General features: G+C 34.6%; 2 protein-coding genes across 3 annotated transcripts; one reads left to right on the top strand and one right to left on the bottom strand.

Annotated features, from left to right (window-relative positions):
• The first annotated feature begins 377 nt into the window (after positions 1–377).
• LOC141591285 (bidirectional sugar transporter SWEET9-like) lies at positions 378–3,048 on the top strand. The gene is made up of 6 exons (XM_074411618.1): positions 378–495; positions 886–1,008; positions 1,244–1,457; positions 2,283–2,474; positions 2,555–2,674; positions 2,770–3,048. The coding sequence occupies exons 2-6, from the start codon at positions 908–910 to the stop codon at positions 2,935–2,937; spliced, it is 795 nt and encodes a 264-aa protein (XP_074267719.1). The 5' UTR covers positions 378–495; positions 886–907; the 3' UTR covers positions 2,938–3,048.
• Positions 3,049–5,840: 2,792 nt separating this feature from the next.
• On the bottom strand, positions 5,841–10,751 carry LOC141592721 (uncharacterized). Of its 2 annotated transcripts, none has more exons than XM_074413499.1 (6): positions 10,544–10,751; positions 9,295–9,469; positions 8,089–8,640; positions 6,984–7,431; positions 6,582–6,663; positions 5,841–6,342 (listed from the first exon to the last, which is right to left on the bottom strand). In XM_074413499.1, exons 1-6 carry the CDS (start codon positions 10,574–10,576, stop codon positions 6,136–6,138), a joined length of 1,497 nt encoding a protein of 498 aa, XP_074269600.1. In that variant the 5' UTR covers positions 10,577–10,751; the 3' UTR covers positions 5,841–6,135. The 2 variants fall into 2 exon arrangements, with proteins under 2 accessions (XP_074269600.1, XP_074269601.1); XM_074413500.1 differs by having other exon boundaries at positions 5,977–6,342; positions 8,089–8,637; positions 10,544–10,713.
• Positions 10,752–10,957: the final 206 nt, after the last annotated feature.

The raw sequence follows: 10,957 nt of genomic DNA, 5'->3' as shown, positions 1-10,957 counted from the left end.
TGAATGCAAATACTTGTTTTTTTTTAAGTTGTTTGATTGAATTATTGACTCGACACAAATATATTATAACAGTTTTAAATAAATGAGTTGTTCGTATCAAAGTAGCTGAACCCTAACTTGACTCATTTAAATTTCATGTCATGTCCGTATGAACCCCAATTACTTAAATGGATCACAACGTTTTAACCCTAATAATTTTCGTCGTATTTTACTATGCACACGCCCATACGTAAATTATACTTTTAAATTTTTCGAGTAATGATATTTTAGTGTTACTCAATCCTCCTAATAAAGAGCGTGTGCACTAAGCCACCAATGTTGCATTATATATACCCATGAATCCATGAACAAGTTATTAAGCAAAATCACAACTAATATACTCAATCTCTCTTGCATTCTTTTCTATCTCTGTCTCTTGCATTCCTTTCTATCGACTCGCCCCGGTGACCAGAACAATTAATTTCCGAATTCTAATTTCTTCCCTTTGTTGTTGAGGTACTTACATAAGACGTACCATTTTAGAATTTTTTTAGTACTTTGGAAAGTTCTGTTTTTTTGAGGTAAAAAACAAAATCTATGAATTGATATAATTAATTATTTTAGTTTAATTCATATGCTCCCAAAGTTTCTATGTTCTACTTCATTTGTTTCATTTTATAGTCGTTTTAGTTTACCTATTATAAATTTAGTGTATGAATAATAAATTCGCCATACACTAACCACCAAGACAAGTTACTATTATTAAATTAACACGCAATTAAATTTTGATATATTATTAATTTGTTGCGTTTCCCGCCCTATTTTTTTTTTAAAAAAACTCACTTTTATTTACATCCCTCGCTCTTCTTCTGTTTTTAAATTTAACACAAGGTTTCATTTTTACAGGCTTTCATCTTCTTCCTCGATCATGGCCGTATCTGTAGGACTAGCAGGTCCGCATAGAGGCATTATTACCTTATTTGGAATTCTTTGCAATGTTATTTCTGGAGCGGTTTTTTTGGCACCAATGTAATTAACAAACTTCTACTCTTCTACTATTACTTTTATTTATTGTTACTATAGTTCTTTATTTAATTTCTTAAGGTTTAAAAAATGAATTCCATAAGTAAAACAATAATTGAAATAAATTGTATATATATTTACTCGAACATACTTTATTTCTTAAGGTTTAAAAAATGAATTCCATAAGTTAAAAAATAATTGAAATAAATTGTGTATTTACTCGAACATATTATCGTTATAGGCCGACATTTTGGAGGGTATTCAAAAACAAGTCGACCCAAGGGTTTCAGGCGGTACCATATTTGGTATCGTTGTTCAGTTGCACTCTTCTACTATACTACTCTTTTTTAAAGACTGAAGATGCGAAGCTAATTATTACAATCAACACCATTGGCTTTATTATTGAAGCGTTTTATTTGACCGTCTTTATTATATACGCTCCAACAAATGTCAAGGTACGTCGTTAATGTTCCTTTGATTGTAGAAATGTACGTAATTGTCTCTAAAATGTACAAAATACATGGATTAAATACATCGAAAGCTTAAATAATGTTTTTATTCTCCTTATACAAAATCTCAGATGTTACAAATCTTATACAAACAATGTAAATTTGTGATATGATTTCACAGTTTAATCTACACTAGTATAATTTTTTTTTTTTTTTTTTTTTTTTTTTCATCTTCTTTTTTGGCCGTATATGTAGGATTAGTATATTTGAATGGTATCAACTAACTGTCATAAAAAAGAATAACCATGAAATTAGATGGCCTTAACTGCATCCCAACTTCACATACCCATAAAAAGATGAGACGGCATATCCGCCTCACGAATAAAACAGGTCAAAATATTAGTATATCACTTAACTAGATAGAAGCAATTAGATTGTTAGTTGGTTGAATATTTGTTTTTGTCTCACCCACTATTTGATCAGTCTTGAAATTAAGACGAACTTGTGCCATATTCTAATATCATGAGCATAATTAAAATAGTTTGTGTCACATTAAGATTATACAACTAAACTTTTTTGTAGGTCCATTTCCCAATATAGCTAAATTTTTTAACATGTTGAGTTTATAATATGCATTTCGGTTTTAATCGTCATTATACCAGCTTGTTATTAGTTGCTAATTAGAAGCTAATGTTTGCAAGCAGCACTAATGTTGGTTGCTAATTAGTGACAAACTTGTAAGGCAAACAATAGACATTATATTTTCACCTTAAAATGGTAACATTTATTTCCAATTAAAATTAAGGTGTGGTACTAATAATGTGTGAACAGGTCCGCACGATAAAATTACTTGGCCTATTAAATTTCGGAGTTTTGGGCCTAATAGTAATCGCAACAATGGGATTTGTTCGAGGCACGGATACACGAGTCGTCTTCTCAAAAGGAGGCGTTCGTGAACAAACCGTAGGGTGGATTTGTACGGCGGTTTCTATTACCGTTTTTGCTTCCCCTTTAACGGTTATGGTAAGAAATATTTTCTTAAAACTATTATGTTTATTATGAGTATAATTTGATTGTCATTATTGTTTTTTTTTGGATGACAGAAAACGGTAATCAAAACGAGAAGTGTTGAATTTATGCCATTTTTTCTGTCTTTTTCGCTAACAATATGCGCGGTCTTGTGGTTCATATACGGTTTACTGATCCAGGACTTTTTTATCGCGGTAAATAATCTCAATTTACATTAACTAAATATACGATATTATTTGATAATTGCTCCATATTTATTAACATAATTTGTTTAATAAAATATGAACAGATGCCAAATGTCCTCGGATTTCTATTGGGAATCGGCCAAATGGTTTTATACGCCATTTACAAAAAATTGTCGCCCAAAAATCAACAGAAAACCGTTGAAGCTGAAGACGGCGGAATTGAAAGGGTTTATGAAATTGATATCCATGACGATATCACGGCCGGGGACTAATGTTTTGGAGTAGGGTTAGGTTAAATAATAAATATTGAGGGAATAAAATTTATATGGAGGTATAGGTAGGGTTTTAAATGAGTAAATTTTGGGCCAAATACTTGGGTTCATTCATTCGTATTTATTTACTCTTTTCGATTAACTAAATTAGTTAGTTTGAACTTTATAAATGAGTATTAGAAAAAGTATATTCATGCAATTTGGATTTAACATATGTAGTCAAGTTTTTCACATACCAAGTAGACCCGGTAAATTAGACTCGACCTGAGTAACCCGATCCGATACCCGAACTCATGACCCGAGTTTGACCAATCCAATATAACCCGACAAAATATTTATTGTTACAAACATATTATTACTATTATTATTATCCATAAATAAATGGGTTATTTTATGTGAATAATCCAAACTAACCCTCCCCTTCCCATATTAATCCATACTATTATTTAACTTAGAAAAAATCATACTATTACGTCATTTATCTTGCATTAAACTCTTGAAAGGGAAACTTGCAGAGCCTGTTTCACTTATCATCCCCCAAAATTTAATTTTGTCCTTCAATCTCTGATTGTTGAACGAATTGATATCGAGCAGGAGCTTCAGTCGTCATGGGAAATGTGATGAGTTTCCTAATTTTATTTACTTTTTCGTTCTTATTGAGTTATTTCTTCTCTCATTCAATCGCAGTACAGTAACTTGCTCATCAACCCACTAATCACAAAAAGTTGCCAACTTTGATTTTTTTCCCTATAGAACGATTGAATCTTTAATTTATATATAACTCAAATTTTCTGATCATAATCAATATAAAAACAGTATAAAACATAAAAAAATCCAGTGAAAAAAATTCAAATTTTTATACCCACCTGATAAAAAGGGTATAATTTCAAAGAATCTAGGATTTTTAAAGCTTGAAATTCCACTAAATTGTATAATTAATTAAATTTACACAAATTAAGAAAATTTAAATTGGGTATTGATGATTTTTAGATGGGTATTTTGATGGAACATGGAGAAAAAAGAAGGGTATTGTATGGACAAAGTTGATGAGATAAAAAGGCGGATATTGGGAAAACGGATTGTTAAATTTATTATAACAGGTCAAATATAGGACGAGGTCAATGCGAGATATGTGTCAATTAAATAAATGTATATAAGTTCATTTAAGCAACAACTCTTATAGCTTAACCATTGGGGAAGTTTGTAGCTTAAAAGTGTTGTAACTCAAAAATGTGATGTGGAGAGTTAAGCTAGTAGGGTTGTTGCTTACCATTGTGGATGCTCAATATGTTACGGGTTATATACTTGCACCACCATTTACTTCGTCTTTCCAATGTCGTTGCTTTATTGTTCAAGTTTCTTCATATTCTTTCCATCTCATTTGTTTCTTATCATGAGAGTGATAATTATACTACGTATACGTTTACTAACTACATTATTTCACTACCAGATAAATCCGTCAGGAATGAGCATTTCCCATCACAAAAAGCGGTTTTGTGACGGATTACCCGTCACAATAACACTGTCACTGTATTTTGTCACAAAAAGCGCTTTTGTGACGAATAACCCGTCACAAAACTCGATATGTGAAGGATATGTGACGGACTGACGGGTTATCCCTTACACCCTCTCTTCCACTTCAAACCTAAAGTCAACAAAAAGGTCAAGGTTTGTGACGGTCAATCCATCAATTACCCGTCACATGCCTTTCTCCTGGTCAACAAAAAGTCAAGGTTTGAGACTAGTAATCCATCACAAATATTGACTTTTGTGCTGGATTGCCTGTCACATGTCTTTCCCGTGGTCAACAGAAAGTCAAGGCATGTGACGAGCAAACCGTCACAAAAGTCGGTATTTGTGACGGAATGTCTGTCACAAATCTTGACTTTTTGTTGACTTATATGACTTTCTCCATAGCCACTATCATTAACTTCCAATTAGTAGTCCCTTCCTCCCAAAACCATCAATCATTGTCAACCACCTTCGATCACAATCAATCTATCATGACTTAGGTTAAGTAGGAGGAGGAGATGATGGGTTGACTATGGAGGTGAAGATGAAGTTGAAGATTGTGGAGGAGTGGTATTGTTTGGAAGGTAATGTGGTTGTGGGGGGTGGATGTTGGGTTGATTCGGAAGATAAAAGGTTGTTGGAGGTGAAGGTGAAAGTGAAGAAGAAAATGTGCTAGGTCGAGTAAGAGAAGATATGGATGCTAGATTGGAGGTGGAGGTGAAAAAGAGGAGATTATGTTTAATGACTATTTAGTGTTGGAGTATAAATCCACTTGTGAGTCTCACATCGGTGAAAAAGAGAGAGATTGTCTATCTTATAAGGCCTAGGGGTGTTTCTCCCATTGCCAATTGGTTTTGGGAGATAAGAGCATTCTTGGGCTTGTGAGTTAGACTTCTCTCCTCCACCACGGGTAAGGCCAGACCCATCTCGTGTTTATTATTTAGTTTGAAATTAGTTATTAAGAAGGAAATTAGAATAATTAGGGTTACAACTTGATTTTCCATCAAGTCAAGACGGAATATTGACCTTTTTTTTAGACGGAAAAAATCCCTTGGCACTAGCTAACAAGTAACAACCAAAACATAAATATTAGGTACTCCGGGCAAGAAAAGAAAAAATATATTTCATATTTTAGTGCAAACGACCCTAAGTGTTAGGTCATAACCTTGTTAATGATCTTACTTGGGCAGTGTTAGGTCATAACCTTGCTGATGAACAGTTTCTCAAATGCATCTGATTTAAATTCAGAATAAGATCTCCAAAATCAACGTTCAATCTCACATTTCTTGGCCTTGTGATTTACTGATTTACACCTGCTACTACTTACACCATAACTTTTGCCGACCCAACTAATAAAGTTGCGTGACCAAAGAAATCAGACACCACGTCTACAGCATGACGATGCTACTACTGAAGATGTCTTAGCCTAGTACTTAAGATCGAGGTATAGCTGACATTAAGTCCCAAGTTCGATTTCCCCTCCCCCGTTTATGCTATTCTCTTGCAGCTCATTTAACTTCGGAAAAAAAACCATGAAAATACTACTTTAACTCTATATTTCTATTTTAAAAAAAAAACAATTACACTGAAAAAAAAATCGGATAGCACGCAGAGATTGTGATTTTGTCATAGGGGCTTATTTTTCAAATACCCTCCACATTTTTCTATGAAAATGTAAAAAGAATTCTATGAAAATAATCCGCAACATACAAAATCATTAGATGGGATGCGACCAGTTTGCCGGATATATTCAGCTTGAGCTGAAGTTTTCTCAGCCTGACGCCTCTTTTCGGCTTCTGCTGCTGCTCGCTTTTCTTCTGATCTTTTCCTAGCTATTGCAATCTTTTTCATCATCTTTGCTTGAGAGTCTGTTCTCAACCGTTCAACTTTCGCCTAGTCACATCCACAACAAAATATGAACATTCTATGTTTACTACAGAAAAACAGTGAACATTCTATAGTCCCTAGTTGAGTACGAAAGACGCGTTTTTCCAATTATTAACTCTCACATAAAACTTCTTAGAAAATTTGTCGACGATGAAAACAACCATCACCTAATACATGATGTTTTCATGAGTTGTGCAATTTGGTATTTTGACCAAATGAGAAAGCTAGATAGAACTTAGAAGTACCTCAATTCTCCTCAACTCTTCTTCCAGTTTCGCTTTTTGTTGACTCTCCCATGCCTGGATTCTGATTTCATCGCGCTTATACCTGCAAGTATCCAACTACTGCTTATGAGAACTCATAATTTCAAGTTTAAACCCAAATACATACGGATTTAAGTACATAACATTCTTATTTGACCCAAATACCTCTATAAAATAACATGGTATGACTGTAGTAGACGTGAAGACGTCTAGGGTATTCAGGAGACTCGCATTTCAAATACTTTCTGAGTTCATAATTATTTGGGTTAATGTAGACCTGAAGACGTCTAGGGTATTCACACTCGGTTTCTTAAATGAAAAACCTAAATGAAATATTTTTTTTTTTGACGGGAAGACTAATTTGGACCAAGAGAAGACATGTACCGTGCAGCATGTTTTGATTTCTCAGCTTCTTCCCAAGCCATAGCACGATTTTCATATTCTATACGTTCAAGCTCCTCAGATTCCGCCATTTCTGTAGCTGATAAATTTTTAGCTATATCATCCTTACTTGCCCAAGCAGCTATATTCATCTTCCCAAGCTGGACACCTAATGCTACAATTTCCCTCCGAGTCTTAAGCTTCATCTCCTCTTCAGTCAACTCCTTACTGCTTTTCTCAGTCACATGTCGAGTGTTACTGTTCAGTGGATAATCCATGGGAGTGTTTGCCGGTTCCCCTGCTCTGGGAGTGGAAGGGATGGAAGATGTTGGACTGCGAAGTGGGGTTGTGGCACCAACAGGAGTAGCGGTCCTTGATGGCTCTTGACTAGTGGCTGGTGTCATTTCTGTGCCCATGTCCCTCATTGAAATCGCTCTAATAGCAGGCGTACCTACATTATCGTGTATCCAAATACGTAAAACTTTTAGCGCTTAATTTCATTTCTTACACATGCTTGAAATTGAATGTTCGTTCTAGGAATATAATGGAAGAAATCGAAAACTGTTGTATCTTACATTCCATCTTTTGCATTAAAAAAAAAGAAGTTTTAGGATTTTCTCTCGTGTACCCCTGAATTTTTACTTTTTCTAAGGTGTACACCTCGTTTTTCACAAAAAAAAAAAAAAAAAAAAAAAAAAAAAAAAAAACTTGACTGACAATAGTTATCTGTTATGAGTTCAGAAACCAGTAATTTTTTTTCCAAAGCAGTTATCTCGTCAAGGACTTGAATTTGAAAAAAAAATTAACCGCTTTTTGAACTCGTACCCGGCAATTATGGTTGGTCAAACTTTTTTTAAAGAATAAACTTTGGCCGACGATAATTCCCGACGACGAGTTGAGACGTCGGTGAATTTTTTTCAAAATGAAGACCTCTCAAATACGGTCAATTTGAAAAAAAGTTTATCGTATTCTGAACTTGTAGGCTTGTAGCCAAGAGTTATTGACGGTCAAAATTTTTTTTTGCAAGAAAAGAGGGGTACATCTTAGAAAATGTAAAAGTTGAGGGGTAGATAATTCGACTAGAAACTTAAAGAGGGTAGATTCTTACTTGGGGCGTCAAGGGCAGAATTCGCAGTACTAACTTCTTTCAGATCCTTGCTTAGAGGAAACAAGTCGATAGGAGAAGGTTCAATCCCGGAGGGAGCCATATTAAAATTGTCTATGGGTTGGCAAGAATCAGGTCGCTTCACTTCTGGCATTCGAGGATGAAGTCGAAAGTCATAACTAGAAGCCACGTCTGGAGCAACCCTCACCATATTCATCCCCAATACACGGTTTCCACCATTCTGTACATTATGGCTCTTGGAGTTAATACCCTGACTCAATTGCTTATTCATTATCCATTTCTCGGCATCATTCCACTTGTATGAAGTTGGCCTAGATAAAGACCGTGTTAAGGTCCTTTGAGCCATTCTCTCCCCTTTATGAAACTCAAAGCTTGACGAACTTGCATTACTATCATAATCAAGATTCTCATCGTCGTTTGATTTTAATGGGTGAACTGTGCTTGAGTGACCACTATCTGCTCTTCCTGCTTGCAGTACCTTGATGTGCTCAGCATCTTTTATATCCTTTACTCGGCAGTGATTCTGATTCTCTACTGTAAAAAAGAACGATCAAGGTTTGAACTCTCGACCTTAAATATAAAGCACCATATTCAGAATTTTTTGGTTAATTAGCGAAATAATTACGGACTTGGGGTCGGTTTGAAACTATTTTCGCCCAATGGCTAAGAAACCTAGCGGCTTTGCTAAGGACACCCTAAGCCGCTAAGGAACTTGACGGCTTTACCCCTTAGCAATTGTCAAAGAACACTGCAAGTCTTATAAAATGTCAAAATACAATGCAAAACCGCCAAACTTCTTGACGGCTTCCTACCTAACATTTTGAATCAATTTTTAAGCTTAATGGACTGTTATGAAAAATAGTAAAGCCGCTAAGAAGATTAGCGGTTTTTCTTCAAAACCGGAAAAAAAAAATAAGTGATGATGTGGACACATTGGGCCAAAATAGTTTCAAACCGATCCCAAATCCCTAATTATTTCACTAATTAACCCCAATTAACCAAAAACTTTCCATATTCACTATACAGTCACAAAGTCAAGGGGGTCAACTGAATCTATGTAAAACTGACTACTGTGAGTTCTACTACTATCAATTTGGGTCCGTCTCATTCTACAAGACGGTCCTATTCCAATACTACTATAAGGACTCATACAGGCAGAAAGGTGACGGGTAAGAAAGCGAAAGATACCTGTATCATCAAAATCTTGACTAGTAGAAGCAAGCAAGCTATTCTTCAAAAACTCGGAATCTTCAGCTCTAGCAGGTGATGTTCTTGAAGAATGACTATTTGAACCTTCCTTTTTCTTTGTCGGCGATAATCCCATTAATCTGGCTCGTAATTTACTTGGAGATATAATACCCGTCTACATCACCCACCAAAATAAAAATCACATAAGCAACAACATTACCACAGTGCCTCACGGTCTCCCAAAAAATTGCAGGGTAAAGAGGTCGAATGTACGCAGCTTTACCAATCAATTCGAGATCAAAATCAAGCTTAAGTACTACTCCATAAATCATACTCATCTTAATTTTATATTTCGGCCGAATGAGCCAAATGTGCGAGAAGTTCACTGAAACTTATCATTGAGAGACCTCTCACATGATTGGATGATGATGATATTGATTTTTTTTTTTCTTATTATGTCTCCCACTAATTTAGTGGGAGACGGTCTCTCATGAGAGCTACTGATATAACATAAGGGGAAGGCATTCAAACTTGGGAGCTAATGTTCATAATATCTTTGTCTTAACCTCTTAAGAAATACGCTAAACCCTCATCAATTTTCTCCTTTAATGTAAAGTACATCAAATATAATCTTCATTTTTTTTTTTTTGAATCAATCAAATTTAATCTTCTTAATACTCAATAAACAAACCAAATCAGCTTTATGCCAAACACATTCTGTTAGATATACATTAATTTGTTCTACCACATCAAAAATAATCATAACGAGCCAAACTGAGAAATAAATGAACCACATTTTTGCCCAATTAAATTACTCTGATTGCAAAAAAAAAAAAATTGACGAAGATTATATATTAGTGAGCCGAGTTATTTATTGATGATAATAAATGAGTGTTTAATCAATAAAAAAAATCATATCAAACTGTAAGACGGTCCATTCTACGATTTTTGTTACGTGAACGTTAGAAATCAATCATAATGAACTACGATAAAATAATAAATCCCTAACAAAACAAAGCCAAGTAAATTATGTTGTTAGAAATAAATCAATAATTACCATATAAAACCGTCTCAAGTTATAAACACATTTACGTGAACATTTAACCCATAAACTGTAAATCACAACCCAAACAAACAATCATAATAATGAGCTGCAAAACAAAAGGACTTTTAAAAGTGTCATTAACCCGTGTCCTAAGAATACGCGTTAGAAAAACGGATAAAAGGAATAAAAAGAAAAAGAAAGTACCTGGGGTTTGTTGTGAATTCGTTCGTAGTCCATAATTAGAAGTATAAGGTGCAATTAATTGGAAAATGTACTTTGAGTTTAGAGTTTTGGGTTGTTCTGTTTTGTTGTTGTTGTTGTTGTGTTAATGTTTTGAGTTTGTGGAAGAGAGAGGAGATAGAAAATGGTGAGGAAGTGTGTAATTGTGTGTGTGTGGTGAGTCTAGAGTGTTGATTGGTGAGACTAAAAAGTGAGTGTGAATGAAAGAGCATCAAAAGGTGGGTCCCTCCTTTTTTTGACTACCCCCCTCATTCTTTGACTTCCACGTGATACCTATTAGTCTATTACCTATAGTTCCTATACTATACTATTCCTTTGCTATCATCATTTCTAAGGTACTATCCCATCATTGTTGTTTGTTTTCATTTTCAAAATATA

Source organism: Silene latifolia, chromosome 7, assembly GCF_048544455.1.
Source record: "Silene latifolia isolate original U9 population chromosome 7, ASM4854445v1, whole genome shotgun sequence".
NCBI lineage: Eukaryota > Viridiplantae > Streptophyta > Magnoliopsida > Caryophyllales > Caryophyllaceae > Silene > Silene latifolia.
The sequence above is the reverse complement of the archived record's forward strand: the minus strand, read 5'-3'. Positions and strand labels throughout refer to the sequence as shown.